Source organism: Delphinapterus leucas, chromosome 17 (assembly GCF_059928025.1).
Source record: "Delphinapterus leucas isolate spDelLeu-1000000601 "Yukka" chromosome 17, BTC_Dleu_Yukka2, whole genome shotgun sequence".
Classification (NCBI taxonomy): Eukaryota; Metazoa; Chordata; class Mammalia; order Artiodactyla; family Monodontidae; genus Delphinapterus; species Delphinapterus leucas.
This window is the reverse complement of record NC_143145.1, coordinates 22,901,715-22,928,544: the sequence shown is the minus strand read 5'-3', so window position 1 is coordinate 22,928,544 and position 26,830 is coordinate 22,901,715. Positions and strand designations below refer to the sequence as shown.

Here is a 26,830-nt window from a genome sequence, read left to right as displayed (position 1 = left end):
AGGGCTTATTATTATAATATAAAATGACTTTAATATATTTGCTAAAGCAAATTATTCAAAAAATTAGTAAAAATGATGTCTTTTTAAAAATATGACCCTTTTTGATGCTTAAACATTAATACACATAAATATGGAGTGCTTATAATTAATTACTGAGCTTTTTGCATAGAAACAAAGGTCAAAAAAGGATATCAAGAAAGCATATTTTGCCTACAGTAGAACAGCATAGCATGAAATCCCTTTTGCGAAGAGTCTAGGGCTACACTGCCCTGTACAACAGCAATCAGCCACATGTGGTAATTTAATTTTAATAAAATAAAAGAAAATAATCAGTTACTCAGTTATACTGGCCACATTTCAAATGTGGCTCTCGGGTAGGGATGACCAGCTGTATGATGTGAGTGAGGAGAAAGGCATGTGCCAGGAAGTTCAGAGGAGGGGAATTTTCAGTACTCTTCAGAGAAGTCGTGCTAGAGATCATTCCTGATCTGAGTCTTGACACTCCAGTAATGAGGAAGTCAGGCAAGTAAATGTGGGAAAGGCACTCCTATCAGAGGCAACATCGTAAGTCAGGATGTAGACTCCAAGAGTCCTCGCTGTGTTTGTGAAATGAGAAGCAGTGTAGTTCTCCTAGGGTGTAGTATGTGAGGAGCTGTCAAGATTGATGGGGGGGTCAGGCATTGAAGGCTTTACAATGCAAATACACTTGCGTTTTATTCTGTAAAATAAGCAGGAAGCACGAAGGTTTTAAGTAGGTGAATACCAAGGTCAGCTTTGCATTTTATGGAGTTTACTTGGCAGTTGTGTGGAGTATAAAAGGAGTGTACCCTTTAAACTTGTGAATCGCTATATTGTACACCTGTAACATATAATACTGCACATCAAATACACTTCAATTAGAGAAAAAGTCGAGAACAAACTTGGGTTTGGCAGTTTCTCACGTGTACAGTTTGGTGATACTGTTCCCCTGCATTCTAAATCCTTGCTTAAATACACCCAATCCTTGACCCTTCATGATTTAATCAATAAGTATTTATTCAGTGACTATTACATTTAAAATAGTTTCATTAGGTATTAAACTGAAAAGAGGAAAGCAATTCCAAAGACTTTCAATCCTCAAATATTTCCCAAATTTTACTTTCTTTTCTGTTAAAACCTCTTCCCCTAGGAGACATTTTTAGAGCCATTAACAAGTGATTCCATTTTATCTAAAAAAAATGCTTATTGAATGCTCACTATTACTAGATACAATGCTAAAAACTAAGAACAAAGAAGAAATGAACTCTGTCTTTTCTGATTAAGCGGCAAAGGCATCCTAATACAGTTTTACCTCCTCTTCTCTTCCCTGCCCTCTTCTGGTAGATATAAAAAAGTTTTCTAAAATAGACCAAAGGCGAGTAGTTGGAAGAGAAATTGTCTGTAATTAGCATATGTAGCATCAGTCCCTTACTTAAAAAATAATGGTTAGAGTAGCAGAGATAGGAATAAATAGTAGTGGGCATGAGAATTATTTTGTTGTGATATCCTAAGAGAAATATTGAAAATATTCTCTGTCCAAAGGAGAATTTTGGGTACATTCCTTGTGCTTTGGAAAAGAAGGAAGCTACAGTGATTTACAAAATATACAGTGAGAGCAGGTTAAGTTCTCCTGAATTTCAGTCTTCTGTGACATTTCAACGAGACATCACTCACCTCAAAACATAAAACCTATTTACATTCCCCATAAATAGAATACCCTAGATTTTATCTTTAGAATATTTTTTCCGTATGGGATTTTTTTATAACTGATCACAGAAATCTTGAGTAATCTCAGACTTAAATTGTGGTGAATTTAATTTCGACTATAATTGTGGAAAAGACCCCATTTATGTTGTTTGATATAACTGTAATTCATCGCTCACAGGGAGAAGTAACTTTTATTTTTAGAAAGTATGTATTGTGGAAAGATAAAAATGTTTGAATTTTTTTTAGATCTTTCTATATTTTGTTCAGAAAAATAACCAACTTTGGAAATGGGGCAAAAATAACTGTTTGAACTTTCAAGGCCATACTAAGCCTGATCTAAATAAAAGGTTTATTATCCTAAGGTTTATTATCATTCTACTCTCCAAGAATGATTACTACTATAAAAATATCATTACTATTCTACATCCTTATAAAGTTACCTTATAGAAAAATGATGATCAGTCATAATTATATTTTTGTCCAGAAGAGATGCCAATGATTCTTTCCCAGTAATGAAGATAACCCAAAAGGTTATGATCATTATTGTCAAATAGAACATGAGACATATGCATCTAATTTAGCAATCTTATTTCATCATTCCTTTTTTTTTCGGTCTTTCATATCCTTTTTTGAACCAGCTTTATCATGTTGCTGGTTCCCTCTTTAATGAGTTAATTAAAACTTTTGCTTGTGTTCACTCTGCCTGTGAGAATGATGTTTTTGTTGTTTGTTACATTTGAAGTTATGTTTTGACAATCTGAAAATTAAATAATGATCCCGTTATTTTATTTAACATCAAACCCATCATGATGGAACTCCATACATGAGGATCCCATCTGTAAAGATGGTGCCCATAACCAATAGAATTTCTAGAAATGTTTGTGGATAAAGTCAAGTTGATCTGGGAAATAGAAAATTAACAGGTGTCTAGAAGCTGCAGAGCTCAATTCTTTGTATGAAAAAATCTATATAGAAGCCCTGGAGAACCAGCCAGCCCTTGCTCTTTACGCTTATAGTAAGACAGTAGATTGCCCTGGTTGTCTGCTTTTGTAAACTTTGCATGTTCGGTAAGTGGTAAATGGCTGATTATATGTAAACTGACTTGCCAAAATGCAAAGTATCACCATGTATTTATTTCTATTAATAAACATAGTCAATAAACAAATGTGCCTTTAGGGGAAAAAACACAGTTTAAAAAAGGAAAATAAGAATCTCTTTGATAGCTGACTGGATCCTAAGCATTCATTATTAGTACCTCAAGTTTTTGATATCATGGGAACTGTTTATAAAAATTTTCCAAGAATTCCATGAAAATTGTGCCCAAATTAGAAGTCAGCAAGTTAAAACAACTTTTAAGGTTATAGCTTTTTGTTGTTTTCGTTATCTTTCGTGTCTTCCTTTCGACCAAAGAAACTTAAAACATGACTCAATGTCTTAATGCTTATAAAATGTTGATTTATATTGCCTTGGTCCATCTTAAAATGATCAATTGTCAAAAATCATCATGGACAATGGTGTGTGTCAATAGGCAGTACTCTTTAGTGTTTATACCTTTAAGAAATATTGAAAATCTATTTCTATGTAAAAGACCAGTCTATAACTGAATTTAACTAGCAACAGAACTGCATATTGGTGTTTGTCTTGAAAGGAACAGTTCTTGTTAATTTAAAAACATTTTAGAGTTTGTTTTTGAGGTTAAAGTGGTTGGGGGCAGGAAGGTTAAAAAGAGGAAGTTTTAGCAGGTTCAATACTTGAGTGCATGTGAGTATAGTCTGGCAAAGAGACATTCAGGAGTGGGCCTTGTTAAAATGATGCATTTATTTTGAAATTAATTAATTGAAATGAAAATATGTCTACTCAAAGTCTAAATTGTTAAGGCCACTGATTTCAATCAAAGAAGATGCTCCTGGAGGTTGTGTTTGTATTATACCACACTAGTTTCATGACATAAGGTTTACAATGGCAAAGAAAACTATGCATCACTAAGAATCCAGTGTGTTCAAAAGCAAATGACAGTTCATTTCCTTTTGGATGTTAAGATGCTAGTAAGGTGATAGTATTTGACAGGAGCGTAGATGACCAAGGACACAAAAGCATCAAGTGAGAAAGGCTTCCCCATGCTTTTGCTGTGGACAGCTTCAACCAAACATATCAAGGAAAGCTTAACTGTGGTCTTTAAATGTAAGACTGTCTGGGAAATCAGGGCCAGCTGGCATCTATTCAGAAAAAAAGATTTTCCACTGCATTTGAGAATATTGAAATTGCCATCATTGGTCAGTCATGTAAGGAGATCAGGCAACCTACTGTAATCATGCTCTCCGATGATGGTACAGACTTACCATTGCCTATGGAGCGGCTTGCTTTAGCTTAAAGTTTGCACGCAGGAAGTGTGATTGCTGGATTACAGAGCACAGACAGCTGCTGTTTGGCAAGGAAAACTCATCGATAAAATTGCACTGCCTGATTGCGGGATTACAAGTTAAAGAGCTATACATTGTAGGAAAAACGAAACCAATTTCATTGTTTAAAACATCTGTGGGTCATCACTTGATTTCACTTTTCAAGTTTTGATTTTTACCCTATTAGATATCTAAGGTAAGATATCAGTCCTGAAGCACTTTCTTAGAAGTTACACCGTTAACTAAGAACTTAATAGGGGCTTCCCTGGTGGCGCAGTGGTTGAGAGTCTGCCTGCCAATGTGGGGGACGCGGGTTCGTGCCCCGGTCGGGGAGGATCCCGTGTGCCGCGGAGCGGCTGGGCCCGTGAGCCATGGCCGCTGAGCCTGCGCGTCCGGAGCCTGTGCTCCGCAACGGGAGAGGCCACAACAGTGAGAGGCCCGCGTACCGCAAAAAAAAAAAAAAAAAGTTAAAAAAAGAAGTTACATAAAAGTTGTACTCTTATCAAATACCAAAGCCTTTCCACCGAATATATTATCTCATTTTTAAAAGTCATAGAGGAATAATAATAGATGAGTTTCTCCTAAAATTTCAATAAAATTTTATTAAGATAATGGGAAGACTTTTTGTCAAGGGTACTAAAATCAACAATGAAATGAAATGCAACAACTAAAGTTAAGAAAATACTCCCAAATGAGAAAAGATTTATAATGAAGCAACCTTAAAACTTAATCGCTGTACAGGCATGCCTCGTTTTATTGCCCTTTGCTTTATTGTGCTTGGCAGATATTTGTGTCTTTTGCAAACTGAAGTTTTGTGGCAGCCCTGCTGCGAGCAACTCTATTGGCACCACTTTCCCAACAGCATTTGGTCACTTCGTGTCTCTGTGTCACACTCTGGTAATTCTCGCAGTATTTTAAACTTTTTCATTATGATTATATTTGTTAAGGTGATCTGTGATCAGTGATCTTTGATGTTGTATTGCAAAAAGATTATGATTCGCTGGAAGTTCAGATGATGGCTAGCATTTTTTAGCAATAAAGTATTAATTAGGGTATGTACCTGTTTTTTTAGACATAATTTATTGCACACTTAGACTACAGAATAGTATACACATAACTTTTACATGCACCGGGGAACAAAAAACGCATCTGACTCTATTTATGCAATATTCATTTTATTGAGGTGGTCTGGAACCAAATCCGCAGTATCTCTGACGTATGCCTGTACATTTGTGGAAAAACTCAGAAGTATGCACCAATTTTAAACCTCTTTTATGTCTTTTACTGGTCTTACACAGTTCTGGGTCCAGAATCAGTACTCAACAAACACGAATTAACTCACTCAAAAAATCAATCACAGTCACAAGGAAAACTTAGTAAAAACCTGCATTTTATTGGGAGTATCTTCAGGAATTTATAAGATGGTATTAAGAGAAACTAAGAATGCTATACTTCCTGTGGTGATCCTTATTAGCATAACTAAGTGCATGCTGTCTTTTTAAAAGTAGAATTAAGAAAATGAGAAATAATAATTTTGAACTAACTAAACAAAATCAATATGTTGGGGGAAATTTTTATAGGAACAGTTCAAAATCAATATGTTGGGGAAAATTTTTATAGGAACAGTTTTAAAATTTTTTTTTGCGGTACGCGGGCCTCTCACTGTTGTGGCCTCTCCCGTTGCGGAGCACAGGCTCCGGACGCGCAGGCTCAGCGGCCATGGCTCACGGGCCCAGCCGCTTCGTGGCACGTGGGATCCTCCCGGACCGGGGCACGAACCCGCGTCCCCTGCATCGGCAGGCGGACTCTCAACCACTGCGCCACCAGGGAAGCCCTATAGAAACAGTTTTTGAAGTGAGATTCAAATACCATCTTCAGTAAAGTGACAGTTTTCTGACTTTACCCAAATATCCAAAAACACCACTGGGATGTAAGGAAACTATCTTTGCTTATTTAATGCATAAATTGCCTTGTTTCTGAATGGAGTGCTTTGGAGTTCCGACTAGAGTCATAAGAAGAACAGCAGTGCCACAAAAAAAACATTTCCAAGAAAATCGAGCTTTCGGGGACTCCACGATCACATCCACACATGTACCAACATCTGGTTCTACATAGTCTGCTTTGCCAACTGTGACTATGAAGGTGAATTATTTTCTTTTCGAAAGCCATCCTCTCCACTTGGGCATAAGATTCTATCTCCTTTCACCTACTCACCTATTAAAGAACTATTTTTTCCTGTCTCTGCTGAAGATGAATAAGCCTCCACTTAGCAAAGGAACATGCTCTTAATTTGCCCATCTTAAAACAGAAAAAAAACCTTTCTACTGATTTCAACATCTGCCAGTTATCACCTTTTTTCTGTCTGATCCTCTTTACAGCAAAGCTCCCCAAATTGTTTCTACACTCAGTTCTCCAAACCTCTTCCTATTCTCTTATTATTCTATCAGGCTGTCACGCCCACCTCTCCAAATAAACTGCTCTAGTCAACGTCACCATCGACCAGGGCCAGCTTCATGGGCGTGTAACCAGTGCAGCTGCCCAGGGCCCTGAGCTTCGTTTAATGCTCTGATGTCACCATCCTGAAATTCTTAACTTTTGAACTATTTGCTCTGGGCCCCGCACATTATATAGCCCAGCCTGCTGGTGGCCTTCACGTTGCTAAAGATAATGGCCAATCCTCTGTATTTATCCTACTTGAGCTATCAGCAGTATCTTCCAAGGTCAGTCACTCCCTCCTTCATGATACATTTTTGTTTTCCTTGGTTTCCAAGGTCCCTTGATTTTCCTTTTACCTCAGGGGCTCCTCCCTCAGTTTCTGTGTCTCCTTTCCCTGATTTCAAGTATTGGGTATATTTTCTTCTCTAATTGTTTACTCCCTAGATTATCTCCGTGAGTCTCATGATTTTAAATAGTGTCTATATGTTAATGCCTCTCCAACTCCAAACTCTAGATTCATAGACCTAATAGTCTGTTGGACCTTTCTATCTGGATCTTAGACTTTAGTTTGTTCTAAGTTTAACTTCTTTCCTTCCACTCTCCCAACTTGATCAATCAAATCTGTTCTTCCAGTGGCTCAGACCAACAATCTTAGCCTATTTCTTGACTCTTCTCTCTCTCACATGCTACATCCAGGCAATCTAGTTGGTTCTACTTTCTCAAATGATCTCTAGAATTTTTTTTTTTTTTTTTACGGTACGCGGGCCTCTCACTGTTGTGGCTTCTCCCGTTGCGGAGCACAGGCACCGGACGCGCAAGCTCAGCGGCCATGGCTCACGGGCCCAGCCGCTCCGCGGCATGTGGGATCTTCCCAGACCGGGGCACGAACCCGCGTCCCCTGCATCGGCAGGCAGACTCTCAACCACTGCGCCACCAGGGAAGCCCTGATCTCTGGAACTTTAACTGCTCTTCTTCTCCTCACATCTCTTGCAGAAATTACTGAACTAGCTTCCAACCTGTCTCCTGGTTTCTCTCCTTTTATGATTTATTCCATAAATACCTCCCATGATTTATGCCAAGCACAGGAGAGTCCCATAAAAACACAAATCAAGTAACACTCCTCTGCTCAAAACATGAAAATACGTCCCCGCTTCATACAGAAGGAAAGCCACTATCCTCGAGGTGGCTTACAGTGTCCTAAATGATCCGGTTTCCTCCCACCACAGTGTTTTTGTCTCTGAGTGAATTTCTAAATACTCTCCCCGTAGCTTACTGTGCCTGGACCACAATGGCCTCCTTGCTCTTCCTCAGACTCACCAGGTATACTCTCTCACCTGAGGGCCGCTGCACCAGCTGTTCATTCTACCAGTCCTTCCTTTGAGTCTTGGCTCAAATGAGGGCTGAACTGTCGTGTAGCTTATTGAATATGACAACTATCCACTCATCTCCCCTTAATTCTGCTTTACTTTTTTCTCTAGAGCATTTATTACCTTTAACATAAAATTTTTATTTATATTATAATTTGTTTATTGTATATGTATGTTTTCTGTCTCTTTCCCTCCTGCAGAAACAGGAGTTTTGGTCTGTCATTTTTTTTTTTTTTTTTGAAATAGTCCAAATGTCTGGAATAATCGCTGGTACATAGGGAAAGCTCCATTAATATTTGTCGAATGAATGCATGAAGCCTGGGTTTGTACTGCATGTCATCACCAACAACCAGCAAAACAACGACAGTGATCATTTCATTAGAGAAAAAAAAAATCATCAAGGCAATTATAAAAGATAAAATTATAGAAAACAAACCATCATGATATCAAATTGAGCTTTGTAAACTCACTGTGTGCTTTTCAGGATACATCGATTCATTAGGTAACGTATGCTATATAGGAAGAAAATATCTAAGGAAATTGAAGCTCTGAAGAAAATACCATTGCTTGCATATTACACCAACTCTAAAAACTGACTGATGGGGACTTCCCTGGAGGCCCAGTGGTTAAGACTCCGAGCTTCCACTGCAGGGAGCGTGGGTTCCATCCCTGGTCAGGGAACTAAGATCCTGCAGGCCATGTGGTGTGGCCAAAAAAACCAAAAAACAAAAAACAAAACACCAAAATAAAAACTGACTGATGTGTAAATTGCTTTCATGTAAGAGATGGTACAAGTTCTGGGAAAATGCCTGCTACGTATTGGTGGATTTTGAGTTCAAAAATATTCCTGGGAAATTGCTTACAGTTTAGTGCTTATGCAATTTTAACTTGGAAATGTACCTTCCATTTATGGAAATAATTTAAAGAATTTCGATTACACCTTCTAATAATCCTTGCTCTCCTGTTCTCTATTGCTTACCTGAAGAAAAAAGTTAATATTTGTTAATTATTGAGTAGGAAGTTGGGTGAATGGGTTGTTACCTCATGTAAAATATTTTATATAAATACAATTGACCCTTGAACAACTGGGGTTTTATGGCGCTGACCCTCTGTGCAGTTGAAAATCCACCCATAATTTATAGTTGGCCCAACACATTCACGATCCCTTCATATCTGAGGTTCTTCCTCTGCAGGTTCAACCAACCATGGATCATGTAGTACTATGGTTATTTACTATTAAAAAAAATCCACATATAAGTGGACCCATGCAGTTCAAATCCATGTTGTTCAAAGGTCAACTGTACTACAACATTTATGAAAAATGGCTTTCAGAACTGACATCCTGAATATATTGGAGAACAGCATTATAAATCTAACAATGAGATTTCATATACAAATTACCTATTTTTATTTAAAGAAATTCTACATAACATGAAAACAATCAACTCTACGTAACATGAAAAAGCCCCTCCCTTCCTATCTACTGTTATTCTTTACTGTTCTAGCCCTGTTATTTTTACTCTAAAATATGACCTGGAGAGGAAAATAAGGACATCTTGGACATTACTGGACATTAATTTTAGCAACTTTGAAGAGTTTTTGAGATTTCTTTGTTCCTACCAGTGTGTTAAAAAAAAAAAGAAAGAAAGAAAACTTGTACTTGGGGTTACCAAGATGGAGAACAAAAGTACAAAGTAATTAACAGTATGCTAAAAACAACAGGGCTTTTTTCTCTTCTGTGCAAATGTTTTTCGTCTTAAGCAGGTTTGGCTGCGAAAGTCAGGCAGGTGCTGCCACAGTGCTTTCGGGTTTCCTGGCAGAGCTGGTGATGCAGTGGGACCTGAGACAAAACCCAGAGGAGCCACAGCTAACCTCAGCCTTTTGCCCAATTTCCTCCCTGCCAGTTATCAGAGTTCACTATTGTTCATGCTCCAGGGCTCACACTCTGCCTGTCTAGAGGTGGAATGTATTCTGAAGAAGTGTTTTGTTTGGCTTGCAGTATTAAAAAAAAAAAAAAAAAAGTCACTCACTGACATTCAAAATTAGATTTCATAGAAAATTCCTTTGTCCAGATTTTCTTGAAAACTGCAAATCTGGGAACACAAGTCAGCTTGGCAATATTCTTCGAGCTGAGGAAAGACTACCTTTATAGAGTTCCCAAAGTCTTCCCCAGCTGGCTTCACCCACACAGGCCACTTGCCTGCTCCTTTTGTGCACTGAGTTTGTGACCCCATGGGATACCAAAAGGTGATTCACTCTTCTTCCCTCCCCTCAAACTATGGTAAAGAGCTGATGGGCACATAGTTCTCCTTGAATGGGATTCTGACAGTCCTGGGTGAGAACAAAGTGTATTTAACTTTACCTGAAAAGTTCTCCCTGAGAGAAGAATCAAACTCTATATAAGGAAAACGAATCGCATTAAGCATTCTTATTACACTCTTATCTAGAGAATATTGCCTCCAGCTGTGAAACAAGCTTATTACCATTATGATCAGCCCCTCCAAGCCTTTACTCTGCTGTTTTCAAAGCAGGGGAAAAGAGAAAGAACTAGAAAAAATAAAGGATTTGTTAATTTGGGTTCACAAAAATGAGAAGTGAAGATTGGGCTACGAGGGTAAACACTAATTAATTCAAAATTTTCAAAATAAATCTTCTGAAGCAAGGAGTTATTTATATACTTTACGTCCTGTGCTTTTTGTGTTTTTCCTTCTGGTTATAATTATTTGGGTGAGTCTTCTTTGCCTACCTAGTTTTCTTCTGCCTCTTCCCTCTTTCAAAATCAACCTTCCGGAAACCTCTCTGATTAATTTCATCTTAAGGCAACACACAAGGCATGTAATATATTAACATAAACTTCTTGAGATGATTTATCAAGATCTTCACATCATATTCATGTGGGTATACTAAATTGAATTCAAACTTAAGACTTCAAAAGCGGGATATTTTACATATTGTAACAATCATTTCCCAATACTCGACACTCAATACGTGATACTCAATAAATGTTTTTGAAATAAACACAATTTTTATTGTTAATCTTCCTAAAGAAAAGTTGTATAATTTTTTTTTACACAAAATCTATCAATAAGAGATTGATTGGTTAAAGGAAAAAAAAAAAGCAAAGCAAAACAAAACAAGTTGAGAGAATCCAGGCTTTTTCAATCTTAGTCATACTGTTTTGAAAATGGTGATTTGATTTCACCGTCTCAATTCATCAGAACCTGTCTGTATGTTACAATGGTCTGAACTTCCTATTGCTACATGGATGAAAGTGAATCCATATAAAACATACCAACACCATTATGTATAACTGGTGGTAAAACTTTATTATTCAAGTTTAGATGTAACAGACATCTTTGCTGCCTGAAGATTGTTTGCATAAGAAATACACCAAGAACATGTTTGTGAGTAGAAATGAACATGCACTATGAAAACAAAATTAAATAAAACAAAAAAAATTCCATGTGTTGTAAGAACAGAACTATTATAGCCAACATTCTAGTATTCAAATCAGGACTACAAATTGAATTTTTTCTTAGCAACATGAAATCATTCCATATGAAAGACATTTTCTGCTGGTGAATATTGCTGTAGGTGAATTTTACATCGGCATTTTGAGATGTTTCCCATCCCATCCCATCCCACCCCCCCAAATTATTCATGTTGTCACCCAAAGGATTTTGGCATTTCTTATTGTGATATTTGCCCTCTTGGTAGCCATTAAGAAACTATGGTTTTATCAGCCTTGTAATAGTTTTGCCTCTTCATAGTCAACGCTATAGGCTGCCTAATTATGATATTTACAGCTCATATTTAATAAAAATGACCCCAACCTTTCCTGGCCCTTGGGAACTGAGAGTTTAAATAAGCCCCTTGGCCATATAATAATACTTGGCACTCCCATGGTGCCTTTCAACCAAGGATCTCAAAGTGCTTTACAAACAAGTACTACATTACCATTATTATTATTATTATTAATAATATTATTATTATTAATATATTTTTTTTCCATTTTACAGGTGAGGAACCTGAGGCACAAAAAGAAAAAAGTGATTTGTTGCAGGTCATACAATTAAAAAAAAACCAGGGGTAAAAATCAGTATACAGTTTTGGGACTCATGGGTCTTGAGGGACCATTTTCTCTGATGAAGAAAGGCTAAACGTTATTTCCTTGTAAAGTTACTCCTGCTTTTCTCTGGTGTAGGACAGAGTGAAGCTTCTAGCTCTACTTTTCAAGAGAACAACATGTGAGCATACATTATCCAGTTTCCATGTGTGGACCAATGTTGAATTTCACATTTTCTTCATCCCTGACTTGACACACTTCAACCTAGCATCTTCCATAGGTCCTAATTACTGCAGATAACTGTTGATGCTTTCTAAACCATTGACTGCTAGCAGGAACACGTGGGTCCACTGTCTATGAAACGCTAACTGAAAACCAAAAGGAAGTGCACTGCAAAGAAGCCATGCCTTCTGCCCTTGGCCAAGTCTTTCTTTGGGAAAATAACACAGCCCTTCCAAGTCCCGGTGCATGTCTTTCTATCCTCTTCCCATTTACAGTTGCCTGCTAATAGAATTCCACTTAGTAGTACCTACCTTTGGTTAGCATCTTTAGTCTCATATTCAGGTTGGATTTCAATTCCTCCATTTTCTCCTGTGATCTAGGACAGTCAGCAAGCTTTCACCTACTCACTCACCAAAGATGCCTTGCATTTTTTTTTGTCATGGCTCTCAACCCAAACACAGGAAGCTGTGAGCTCAAAGTAAACTTTAGGCAAAAAGCTGGCATATGGCACAGAAGCTGACCACCAGCTTCTTCATGCTTCCACTGCGGGTTGTCATCTTCTCTCTCTCTAGAATTGTGTTCATGTTCACTTACTAAACAGGCAGGCAATTCAGAGGTCTTAAGACAGGTCACCTGGTGATGTTTCGTTGCCACACAGGAGGAGGCTAATCATTATTTTGGTAGCAGTACTGATACTCTTCAATTAATTAAGAAAAACATATATCCTCAGGCATTTTAAAAAACATATACATTTAATATTTTTGGAGCTGTATTTGCATTGGATCATCATAGATTATGTGCACATGTGCAATCATAAACATAATGTGCTACCACAGGCTTCAACAAAGAGCTGTTAAGATAATCACTTTTTTTCTTCTTCTCATTAATGTTACCTTAGAAAAAATCCCCATGCTTGCTTTCTAAAAACTACCTTTACTAAAAGAGAACAGTTTAGAAGAAAACATCACTATCTTAAAAGTTGATTTTTTAAAAGAACATCTCAATAAGTCATATAGAAAGAATGGGCACACTCTTTTCCTTTTGAACTACAGAGTTAACGTGTTAACCGTGAGAGCTCCATCCTTTTCTCATATACTTAAGAGTACTGAGTAGTGTCTGTCAGTCCACAATCTTCTGAGGTGGGCTGGCTCTTTATGATTTTTCTATCCCAAACAACAATATGAATATATGGGTGAGAGATGAAGAGAGAAAGAGTGAGAAAAAGGAGAATGAGAATGCATGAGCTGGTTTTGGCCTAAAGTTTGATCCAAAGCCCAATTCAGAATATGGACATGCACTTTTAAAAGACTTACAGTTTTTAAATGACATATAATTTTAGCTGGCGTATAGTTTTTATCATAGGGAAAGCCTTTTCCAAGAGGGAAAATTCCTAAGTCATTTTGAAAGTCCTCAAAAAAAAAAAAATGTTAAGTACCTAAATAGCTCATTTAAAATCATAATTTAAGACAATATGATTCCGAAATCTTAAACCCAAATAAAAATAAAGACACTAACCGATCAGTTTTGTAATATATTTTGAGAGCTGGAACGAAGGCTTTCATAAGCCAAAAAAATAAGAGGTATTTTAGTGTTGTGATAAATTTTCATCTTTTTTAATAGCCCAACCTCTTCCCCATCAAAATATGGGAAAAAATAAAATAATCAATAATAAAGGAATACGGAATAAGATCTATTGTGTCAATGCTATCTAAGAATATTCTACCAAAAGTAGACTGACCATAAATATTCCAAGAACAGTGATATGTATTTCCATTGCTAACCGTTACTACTTGTCTGTCTGAGAAAAATAAAAACAAAAACAGGTTAAAAAAAAGACATATATACCAAAAAAGAACAACCTATTTGTGTCTGAGAAACTGGAGAAACACACTGGAGAAACTGCTTAAGGGGTAGTTTTGCCCAAAAAGTAGTACCTGTACTACTACCCAAGTTGACCAAACTTCGGGTATTTTCTGATTTGAGCAGTCCACATATCATGTTACTTGCAGATTGCCACAGTGCACTTTGTTTCTAGTCCTTTCACTAAAAAAATTAAATATAGTTTTGTTGTTTGGGAAATCTCCTCGTTTAGATCTTTAATTGTCACCTCTCCAATCTGCCTGTACATTTTGAGATGCATTTATCAAAATTCCTAAGAAAGATAAATGACATCACATAATTTGAATGTCCAAGCCCCTCATTCCAACTCTCTATCTCAGTTCATGTGAATTATATTAGAGCTACTTGACAGGTAAGATCGGAATAGGACCCTTTAAAAATGAAACTGAAGCAGAAGGCTTAGTCCTGATTTCTTTCTTTCTCTCTCTCTCTCTCTTTTCTTTTTTTTAAACATGAAAATGAAAATGCAAGAATGGAAATGACAACACAACATCAGACAGACGTTTTTAACTTCATTCACTACAACAGTCACAAACTGGTTGAACTCTACCTGTCATCCATTTAAAGAAACGAAGACCTGGCACTGTGAAAAAGAAACAAAACCCAAACAAAACAAAACAATACAAAGCAACTGCGAATTAATGTAAAAATGGAGTGCAAATGCGACTACAGAATGCAATAAAAACATCAGTGCTGCAGATTCCAGCAGCACTTATCAAAATAATTTCTGAAATGTGTCATCTGAAACATAGACAAAGCAATAAAAAGAGGATATATGTTTACCACTTTAAGCATAACAATGTGAGTTAAGAGCTTAAAAATTTAAAAAAAAAAGTACTTGGAATGAATAGTGCTACCCTTTTTTTCCTAAGTAGGCATAAAAATATTTTTATTTCCTTCTTGTTTGCCATACCATTATATCAAGAACTTTCATTTGTTTCATGTTACCGTTTACAACTTTAATGCACACACACACACACACACACACACACACACACAAAAGATATCTACCGCAATAGAAATAGTTGCTTCATTACCTTGTTTGCTACATTTGCAAATGTAAACAGCTAGGCAGAGCCAGAACTGACTCTAATGCATGATGGAATATCTTTGTTGCATACGTACACTGTAGAAAATAATTATTCAATATGTCAGGCACCATTATTTGAAATGTAATACATTAATATTTACTAGAAAAATAAGGTTTTTTTTTTCCTATTTGTTCTCCCAACTTCTTTAATGAAATAAGTTAATCTGACAGTGCATCCAGTAGCTTGTAATATCTTCTACATCTCCGTGGCAAAAAATAAACTACTGGTTGGGACAATATAATGCAAATTATTAAAGTCAGTCCTTGTACATACATCTGTGTAGCAAGCATTGAGGCTCGACTAACAGCACCTTTAACCAATTATTTAATGTTCAGTTATTTAGCCCTATTTCCCTGAGCAGTTATGCTGAGGCTTTCCCTTCATGGATAGTTTTACAAAGCCTTATGTATTAAAAGTTCTATGAAGAGCAAACTTCTAAGAATCCTATTTAATGCTACTTAACTAAACCTGTATAAATCTAATGAAGGGATTGATTGGTACATATACCAACTGTCAGTCTGTGGTAACGTAACTTTAGACGCTGCCTGACCACAAAGTTTGGAAATTATACTTAAACCAAAAGAAAATAAATAAATACAGCAGGTTACCTTGTGGAGAAATACCGTGTGTTCTAAACCAATGAAGCCCATGGTCTGAACTTTTGTATCCATCTAGTCTTTTGAACTGAAGGGATCCCTTTAGTTAGAACGTGCCAAGTGAGATTAGTGACCAAGAGGAAGCTTAAAAAACAAACCCAAACTGGTTCATCACAAACAAGAAAGAAAAGATCTGGCTAAAATAAAATTACTACGTAAGCACTGAGGACATTGTTTTTAAAAATGCATATATATTTGGACAAAATGAACCTAAATTGCAAACACGAGGACTATTTTTGAAAGGAGTATTTGAACATCTAAAGGACAAAAATATCAGAGAGGGTGTGCATGTGTATGTACAGGCAGGGCTGGCCAAAATCATTGTCACTTTTCCCGCTGCTCTCTCCCCAAGCCTAACCACAGCTCGCATTTCTAGGTCTAAATTCGAAACATGATCAATGAGAGGATTCTCATCCAGGAGGGTGCCATTTTCCTTTCACTGCCCTGGAGATTAGATTTCTCCTCATCTGCCTAGGATTTCAAGACACTTCGAAATTGAGGCAACAATTTATGGTTTTTGAACAAATGGGCCAATGGCCAGCCCAATACTGCTTTAGAATCATAATATGTAAACCCTTCCAAATTCTAGACAGCTTTGATCTCTTTCTTTACAAACATAATAATTATAGGATGGTGATACTTCTTATGGATGGTTTCCATAGTACACATTCACCAAGATGGTTCTGACCCACTAGGTTCTAAACAGGACTATATACCATCTTCCATTTTTTTCTCACTGACCATTTGTCTCACTTTTTAATCTTGGTAACCTACTCATCAAAAGAAAGAATAATAAGAGAAGGGAATTTCATGTTGGATAAGGCAGGCTCTATGAAGTATTTTTTTTTTAAATAGGTCTTCATAAGACATTACAAGCTATTGAATTCCCATCAAGAAAACCTATTTCTATTTAATTGTGCTAAGTGCTAAGGTTTTACTCTTTAGGTTTTCCATTTTTTTCCACTTGTGCATTGTTCCTATGCAGGCCCCTCTGGATATGAGTTGTGAAGTCATATTTGTCCGTGCAAAGATGCTGGCATATGCTGCACTGGAAAGGTCCACTGTCACCATGGCAACTCATATGCAAAGCATACATCACTTCATCCAGAAAGACAATGCCACAGTGCACACATTTTGTTGAAAGTTCATCTTGAGTACTTCTATCAACTTTCTCTGTTTTTACTCCATTCAAGGGACCTTCGTTTTTTACATTTGATGGTGCCTTCGTTTTCTCCTTGGAGGCACCGTTTGCAGTTGGCCCAGGTCTGGAATGCTTGATCGCCAAATCTAGAGGAATGTCATTGTCTGATCCAACAGCTGAAAAGTGAGGAGGCAGATTGAAGGTGGGGTAAGGCACATAGTTTTGGCAAGGATTTGGTAGGCCAGGCACGTGACTCAAGTAGTGCGGATTCCCAGGAACGGAGAGCTTATATTTACTCCAGAACCGCAGCCAATCAGCTTCACTCTGGAAGTCATTATGTACAAAGGGAAGTCCAAAAAGGGGGTACTGGTACTTTTCAATAGGGCTGCCTGGTGGTGAATAATTTGGGTGCTTCGCGGGTCTCATGTACTTTTCTATGGGACTGCCTCTCTCAGAACTTCCTTTCCCTTCAGATACGGATGAACTATTTCCTGGGTCTCCAGTACTTTCCTGAGGACTTTTTATCTGAATGTGCAAAGGTTGCATCCTTTTGTGAATATCCAGAGTTTGGCTGACCAAGACTGGCTGCTGAGCAGAATGGCTTTTAGTCAATGAACCCTGGGCTTCGTATTTACTCAGGCTGGGGAGCGGAATTTCTCGCTGGTGACCTTCAGTTAAGTGATCGTCTGAGCGCCTCTCTAAGGGGCTGCCATTGGCTTGCTCTTCACTGCCGGCCCTCTGCTGTTTGTTGAGCTGCTCGGCCTGAAGTGCCTCTGGGTTAAGGCGCTTTCTTGTTCTTCTCCTAATAATCTGCTCACCGTTGTTTTGTTTAATGATGTTTAAAGGCCTGGGAGTCTGCGGGGAACACACACACAATACATAAAAGGAAAACATTAAAAAACACATTAAAATGCATTAACAATTCCTCACAAATATAAACCATGCTTAAGTTCAAAGCAAAGATAGGCTTTACGTTATAGATTTACTAAATCTCCTCCTTTTGCCCTAAGCAGGATCAGAGGAAGTAACCAAAGCACATTCTTTTACCCTAATTAAATCATGCCCATCTTTACAGGGAGGACTGAAAAACTTTAATCTACTTGGAAACAGCTTTTCCAAACTCAACAGATTTTGGAATTGCATTATTTCGTGATAAAACAGTGTTTAAAGTTACTTGAAGAAATGTGATTTTTCTGAAATATTCTCAACTTTTGAGTCATGTACCAAGATGTCAACATAGTAACATGGGAGATAGGTTTTGATGACAACTGTGGGAAAATGATACATGGCTACAGTCTGAATTGTGTCCCCCTCTCCCCACCCCTCCTACAATTCATAGGTTGAAGCTCTAACCCCAATGTGACTGTATCTGAAGATAAGGCCTTTAGGAGGTAAATATGGTTACATGAGGACACAGTGAGAAGGCAGCCTTCTACAAGCCAGGAAGAGAGCTCTCACCAGAACCCAGCCAGGATGGCACCCTAATCTCAGACTTCCGGCCTCCAGAACCGTGTGAAAATAAATGTCTGCTGTTTAAGCCACCCAGTCTATGGTATTTTGTTATGCCAGCCCCAGCTGACTAAATATAGAATATTAAACATCAGAACATAAATAATCAAAGACAAACTGACAGAATTGTAAGGAAAGATATCAGGTAATCAAAGCCATTATCAGTGAGAGGCTTTTTAAAAAATCTCTCACTTTTTTTTTTCTTTAATTATATAAGTACTCACTATGAAAGATTTTACTTGTTAACAGGTGAAGCATTTGTTTTCTGTTGACAACCTAAATTTATTTGTAGGCTCGGTACAAATATCCTATCTGTCAGTCTACTCTGTGCTTAAATAGAATGCTGACTTTCCCTCAGCTTAAGTATTATCTGATTCGTATTTATGTACATGGTCAACAGGTGTTTATATTACATGACTCAAATCCATAGATAAGACTATAATAAAAACTTTACTTGCAGTAAGAGCTCTAATTTTGATTTATAAAATCAAGAGAATATGTTTAATAAATCAATGCATATTTACAGATGAAAAATTTAGGAGCATCTTTAAATGGGCTAAAATCTGATTTTTCTAAAAGATTACTGAAATCAAGAAGTAATCTCTACATAAAATATGAATATAAACAATATGTAACTCGTGAATTATACCTAGAAAGGAGGCACCTCAACGCAAGAGCGTACTTTTTATATGTTAAACAAAATACAAAACGTTTTGCAATGTTTTTATTGTCACAAAGATATTTTGAAGGAAAAAGGATAACACACTTGTTACTGACAATCAGATTATTCATTTCAGAATGAAAATGCCACATCCCCTTGGATATTCCCTGTTTATTTACTTTGTTCAGAATTTCAGGTTTATAAAGAGCTCATATTCATATTATAAAAATATGCAGTAGTTAATCTCTGTCTTCTAAAGAAATCTGAAATATGCATTAATACCTTTTTTAAACTTTCATAATTTTTGTGGCAGTCTTTGACATGAAATGTGAGTATAACCTTTATATGTTTAAATCTGTGATTTTAAAAAACCTCAGAATTGAAAACATCTCATCTCTGGAGAGATGAATATTAAAGTAATTGTAAAAAAAAGTTTAGTTTATATTGCAGTTGTTAAATTACCATAACCTGGAAGAGCAGCAGTTTAATTAATTTTTGGCCTTTGACTGGCCTGAGTTCAATTAAAATTATTAATGTCAGTACCCATTGAATGGAAGCTTATTGTTGTGCTTAAGTGGTGAAGTTTAAGAAAAAGTAAGGTGATGGTGGTGTGTGTGTGTGTGTGTCAGGGGGTGGGGAATCCTTCTATTAGCTCCATGCTAATAACTAAGGTTTTTACAGTTTACTACCAATTAGCATTGTTGGCAGCATGCATTTTTTAAAAGAGTGCTTCCAACGGTCCACTTAGGAGGACATTTTGTCTAAAATTATATTCTCCGTAGCTGTGATCTATTCATTGGCCGGTGCTAAGAGCTGTGGTAAAATGCCAAACAAAATGAAAACGGCAGAGGGAAATAGATTTCTGCTTACTACATGGGGCATTCCTATTTTTAAAGGCAGCTCTGGTCAGCAGATAAACTATCTAAACTAAAAAAATATCCTCAAGAAGTCAAATGCATATAAAGATGGGAGATTTGTGAGTTTAAATTTTATTAGAGGATTTCACCTAAAATTTGGTTAGAAATAACTGAGGTACCTCAGAGAGCCCTAGAAATTAGTCAGCTGGAGATCTTAAAACATAAAGCACTTTTGCATCTTGCTCTGCTGTGTGCTCTGCAAGCCCTCAGGTACCACTGGAAGCACTGTAGAGCGCTGGCATCCTGGGTCCCAGTTTAGAACCACTCTTCTGAACGGGTCCAACTTCCAGCCCCCAAAGCAGCCCAAATGACACTTGCAAATTCCAATTGTAAACTGGAAAATAAGCATTTTCCCCCTGCCCTAGATTTTATAATGAACATGGGAGAGAACCCCTTTTTATTTTAAAATTTGTATGTACTTCTGAATTTTTGAAGTTTCTCCTTTCTACCTAAATTAATTTCACTGAATTCTGATAACCACTTGTTCAACTATCTGTTATGTGACGTTCCCAGAAATCAATCATTTTCCTCTTTTATATCAAAAGAAGCATAATGCATTACTAATGATCTCAAATGTATCTCCCCATAACATCTAAGGCCGGTCCACCATAAATCACATGTGCACTCAAAGCGACTGCATTAAACTCTGCAGGGGCAGGCACTGCAAGCCAGGGAATGGAACTTATCATGCCACAGACCAGGGTGCTTTATAAAGCTTTTCCTGAAACAGTCTAACAAGTTCTTACCGAGTGAAGCTTCTGGTAGAGGCCACACGCATTGCATACATATCCGCCATTTGCATTCTTTCGCCAGAGAGAGGTCTTTGTGGTCAAGCAATTGGCACAAAAAACACCCGAGCCTCTACGCCTCTGAAATGGGAAAAAAAAAAGACACAAGGTCAGAGGTGAGTCACATGATCAGTGGAGTTAGACCAAATCAACCCAGGAGTTTTGTCTTTAGACTAGCAACAATGACAGTATAAAACCACACTGCCCATAATGAGGTCAGGTTCAATTGTGTTTAATAGGCACCACTGATTTTCATTATAATTAACTGTACAGTGATGGATGAGGTGTGTGCAACACCAAAGGCCTTTCACAGAAACAGCTTTAACTTTTTGAACTTTGGGTTTTGTGCCTTTCATGATGGTTCCTAAATGCTGAACCCTAAAATATACCTTTTAAAAGTGTCAAAACAAAAGTCAAAAGACAGAGCCTGGCAATATGTTTAATATACTCTGGAAAGGGAGGAGCACAGGCTACCTGAGCTTTAAAATATAGTCAAGCTTGGAATAAATGAGGCATGTAAACCACTTACAATTAAACCTGATGTGTGTCTTTTTGGATGTCATTCATGTAACATAAGTATTAAGAGACTGTAAGACACTCAGTTCTAATTTTTGGTTTGCAATTGTAAAATCTGAAAGAGAACACACCCTCTCTCTCCCAAAGCTGAGAGGAATACTAGAAACTTCTGCCAACTAGAAGTACAGTATTACTAATGAGAATCCTTATGAGGGGCCTACTTAAGCCAGACAACATAGTCCCATCAATGGCTATTTATTTATTTTATTTGACTCAGACTTGGAAATCACAAGCATTTCTGAACACAAATTGATTTTAGTGGGCTGAATTCTCTAGTCACCAGATTCAAAAATAATCCAAGAATATTTGAAAGTAGATCATTAGTACTGTTTGTTCCATTCTTGCTATCAAGTAATGATTCCATTAAACTTCTCATTGAAACAAAAGTCAGGCTGTGTTTGTGGGCGCAAATACTAACAGGCAGGAAATGGAACTCTCTTGCTGAAAAAAAAAAAAAAAAAAAAAAAAGAGCCTGAATTGCAACTCTGCTCTCCTTTCTCTAGGAAGTAAAGCCTTTAATGATGAAATATGCGTGTTAGATAAGGAGTGGAAAAAGTCTTGCTGGAGCCCAATTTTGTTGTAAATTTAAAATTACAAACACCATAAGTCAAAATTTCAGGGATTCATAAAATTTAGGCAATTTATTTAACTTGAGTCCATACTGTAGACGAGTGGTATCCCTGCCAAGAAAATACAATGGTTATAATTGTACTCTGATACATTTCAAATGGAAAGCTTTCTGCAGACATAATTTTGGCTTCAAGACTGGAACACTTTCTTGGCATTGAAAGGGCATTTGATTCATCGGGTGTTTCACAATGTATCACTAAAAAGACCTGGTGAGCAGCCAGTTCCCTATAGGGTAATTTTTCCATCCAGATGCAAGTGCTATCAGAGGCCCTCGTCAGCTAAACTAATTATGATCTTGCAATTGCTGATGCCTGCTCACTCTAACATTCAACATCCTCCATTAATCATCAATACAAAGAAAATGAATGAAACGCAAAGAAATGAGGACTGGTAAGCTGCACAGCCATAAAAGTCTGAAACGAGAGCAATAATTTAACAAGATTGGGGGAATGTTTTTAGTGAACACAAAGTCAGGCTAACAATTGTCCTTTTCAACCAAGAACACAATTTCATTAGTGTAGCAGGTTGGGCTACTTTAAGTGATGTAATATAAGCTAGGGTTTTTCACAAAGATAATCTCTGGCTCCCCCTTTTTCTTTACTCCCCCCACCCCAAATCAGGGCAGGAATGTATCATAAATTTCTCAGTCTCAATAAGAGCAGCACAAAAGTTGGGTGTTAGCCCTCAAAGTCCAAATTGGGACCTACTGCAAAAGTACAGACTGCCGTTTCCCCCAAATCAACGATCTATTAGAGGTTGTGTTTATCAAACACTCTGGGGGCCCCCTTTATCCGAGGTAAGTCGGGGAGCCTAGTTAGGTTATAATTGTGAAAATTCCCTGGGGCCATGCTGTCTTTTTTTCCGAGATCGAAATAACACGTTTTGCAAATAAACACCAGTTTGATCCGTGTAAAGGCAATGTAAATGTCCATTTGGAAACTGACCCACATATATGGCTGAGGCTCAAATCTGAATGTATAACCATTCACTGCAGCCTGCTTTTCTTTCCTTATGCCCTGGCTGCTTGACACAGCATGCCAAAGTGGGTGTAATCCTGGTTTCAGAGAACGCTTCAATCCTTGCTCAACTTTGTGCCTAATTCTCTTGCAGAGAAAATGCCCTTCATTAGTTCGAGGGAAAATCCTGAAACTACAGGACTGGTTTCCACAGGCGTATCTTGCTTTAAGCAGCACTTAGGCTCCAATAAAGGCTGGTATATTTTAGGTAAACCATATCTTATTTTAAATACATCAGGAGTCCTTTGGATTCACTTACTCGGAGTCAGTATGGCATGGGGGGGGTTAATAATCAGATTTAGGAGTCAGACAACTTGTACTCAAAACGTGTCTCTGTCTTGAGTTGCTGGGTGCAATTTTGGGCAAGTTACTTAACCTGGCAATGCTTAAATTTCCTCATCTTCAAAGTGTGAGCTGCTGTGAGTATTAATGTGGACAAATGGATGTAATAAAACAATGCCAGGTATGTAGCAGGCGCTCAAGTTAGCTATCCATCAAGGGGATTCAATTGTATTTCTTTTGTAAGAGAAAAATATTTTGTGGTTTCGTTTAATCTCCTTAATCTACTTATTGCACATTTTAGATATGCTTAAAGCATATAGTTGGGTATAATCACATGTATTTTATTTGTGCCAATCTTATCAAATATGAGAATGGAAAGTTGAGTCAGAGTGAAATGTCTAGGTGTTCACACCTAGAATTCAACAGGGGCCTGCTTGTGTGCGGGAGGAGAGTGGGAGGTAGGTGAGAAAGATTTCACATAGTAAGTTACCTCCCATCTAAACAAATGTATCACTTTGGTGAGCACTGTAGAACCTTATGTTTGATGCACTTGGAATTACTGGAAGCAACAGAGAAGGTGGGAGAAGTGGGCAATATCCTTAGTTGTGTGAGCACAGAGTTGTAGACCGTGCCACATCTCTCTAAATCACACCGCAGATGAGAGCCCTGACCCACAGTGAGAACCTGGCTGGATGGAGTATGGCATTTATTCTGAAGTCAGCAACATCCTTAGCCCAATCAAGTGCTGAGAAGCAGTCTGCTGGCGAAGGAAGCAGAATAGAAGTTGCCCCTGCTCCACTTTTTAACAATGAACTTGTTAAAGAGAAAGAAAGGCACTAAAGATCTTATTTCATTCATAGTTTATCAGGTATAACAGAGTTTTAAAATATTTTGTCATTCTCCTTTGTACTATGTTAAAGACAGAAATCATGTCTCTTAACAGTCATCAAATAGTCTAAGTAATAAGCACCTAGGACAGTGCTCTCTGTCTTGAGCAGCTAAACATTAATGAAGTTGAAAATAATCTCTCTTGCTATTATTTTTATCACTAGTCATCACTCCTGTTTTTGAAAAAAAAAGTTTTAAAAAAATATTCCTTTGAAATGTCTCCCATTTGGATTGACAAATCTATCTTCAGTTGGTCAGAGAGGGCTAATGAGGTTGTAGACAATAAAATCAAGAGAGTTAATTTTCCAGTCCTACATCCCACACTTATTTTTGAGAAATAGCTGAAGCCGGATACTTGCTATGTCCTGAGGATACAAGGTCAGGTAGAACAAAGCTGCAACTCTCCTGTATATGCATCACTAGAGTCGTGCATTGCTGATGGTTCTATATGCGCGTGTGTATGTTTTAAATAATAAACTGTTTCTCCTTTTCCTACAGGCTGTTTTTAAGAGATGATAATAATTTGTACCTCCATGACTTTGTGCAGGAGAGAGGAGAATTGAGTGATATGGATAAGCACACTTCTGGGAGAGGAAATGATAGGAATAAGTAGTTAGTGGATAACACCGGTGGCATACTTGATAGGTGCTCCTTTCAGGCTGAAGGAAAGCTGTCCTTTACACATCTAAAGCTACACACAGTCATAGCATCCTCTGCCCCTGGCCTTCTCTAAGTGCACCTTCTGCTTCTATGTGGTTTCAACAGAGGGCAAGAGTGAAGGAAGGTCGGCCGAAAACCCAAATCTACCCGAAAGTCATCTCAACTGAAAATTTCTACAGAAGGAATTCTGGAATCAACAAGGAACTGACTGCTTTTAACTTCAAGTTTAAATAGTTTGCCCACTAACTTTTAGGTTGCATTTGTGTGGCCTTCATGTTATTTCTGTTGGCTGGTAACTTCCTGTGTGAAAAAGGATGGGCAGTGGTAGGAACAGTTAATTGCAAGGAATTCCGAGGCCAGCCCAGTGACTGGCCTCGCGAGGGCTTTTCAATTACTGAGAATTTTGGATCACTTGTTTCCTTTCCATGTTTCAAATGTATTATAACCACCATACTGATTTTCACAACAGCAATTTAGGTGATGAATCTGGACAATCATCCATGCCAGGATTTGAAACAGAAAATGACACACCCATCTTTTAATATAAGTACACTTTAAATCCAATGTAATGTTTTCCTTTGCCTGCTGTAGAGGACACCAAGAAGTGTAATGACTAACTAAAAAAACCTTTAGTCTTTAGGTTCACAGCTAACCACTGTATGGCATCACTATCATTAAATTTTTCTCAAAGCTTCTGATTGAAGTTTTGCTTCTATGCTGCTTAAATTCTCAGTCAGTTCCAGATCCCTCTGAGTTGAGCCCTGACACATATGTTGGTAAACGCAGATGTGTCTTTAGAGATGAATAAGAATGGGACAAAAAGTTTCAAACTGGTTCATCTGTTTTTATTGCTTATTTTATTTTATTATTCGAAGATCAGCCAAAAAGAAACATTTTAAGGTTTTCAAATTTCATTATTAACACAGAATTTATTCATTTGATTAATAAAAAGTAAATCTGATTGAATTATTAATTCAAGTGGCTTAACATTTAGAGACATGGATATTCATCTTCAAGATATTAAAAATCCCCACTAGTGGAGTTATTTGTGCAGAAATGATGCTTTATAATAGTTTTCTATGAATAAGAACCATACTGAAACCATGTAATTACATAACAAGCCTTGATAGGCAGAGCATTTACTCACATTTTTTATGGTTTTATATCTTAGCCATTTTAAATCAAATCAATCTGAAATTTGATATACATGCTGTTAGTCTGGAGGTACCTCAAGTATTTTTAACTCTTTAAATAATTTCTATGTTTATTCGATTATATCAAGAATCCTTTGAAAACTTCATTCTAGGGAAATGCACAGATGGCTATGATAGAACCTTCTGGTACAACTTTGCAGTAATAAAATTTCAGTGGTAAATTTAATTCAGTTCAGTTCTGGGAATAATTATTAAATGTCCACCATGTGCCTGACACTGTGCTAGAAGCTGGGGTTACAGTGATGTACATGGCAGACATGATCTGTAATCTCTCAGTTTCCAGTACCATCTGCTAAAAACTAACTACGTGTTGAGTTAACGTGATACAAACTGAGATCGTTCATAAGCATTGACAGTTTAATTCATGTAAATTATATGGAAACATTCCTGAGAAACCAAAGCATCTCCCACGAATAAATCTCATGTAAAGGCTGAAAGTTATCTAATAATCAGAGGGCTTACTCTCTGTGTTCCTTAATAAAAATAGGTAATAGTCTAGTCATTTCAGAAGCAAGATCCTTGCTTATTGTCCCATCAGTAATAATGTCCTATCAATAACTTTGCCCTATTAACCACCAACAGAGTTGATATAAACTAAATAATGTGTTCATGACTGTCATATATAATAGACGTTCAATAACTGTTGAATAAATGATAAATATTATTTTAGTCATTATCACTATTATT

General features: G+C 37.2%; 1 protein-coding gene across 8 annotated transcripts in view; it reads right to left on the bottom strand.

Moving 5' to 3' along the window:
- Positions 1-3,232: 3,232 nt before the first annotated feature.
- TRPS1 (transcriptional repressor GATA binding 1) overlaps positions 3,233-26,830 on the bottom strand; it is a 264,151-nt gene continuing 240,553 nt past the window's right edge. For all 8 annotated transcript variants that reach the window (XM_022555578.2, XM_022555586.2, XM_089898803.1 and 5 more), the window contains 2 exons: positions 20,836-20,958; positions 3,233-17,857 (listed from right to left, as the gene is read on the bottom strand). In XM_022555578.2, coding sequence (XP_022411286.1) covers positions 16,796-17,857; positions 20,836-20,958 — 1,185 coding nt within the window. In that variant the 3' untranslated portion in view covers positions 3,233-16,795. The remainder of the gene's footprint in view (positions 17,858-20,835; positions 20,959-26,830) is intronic.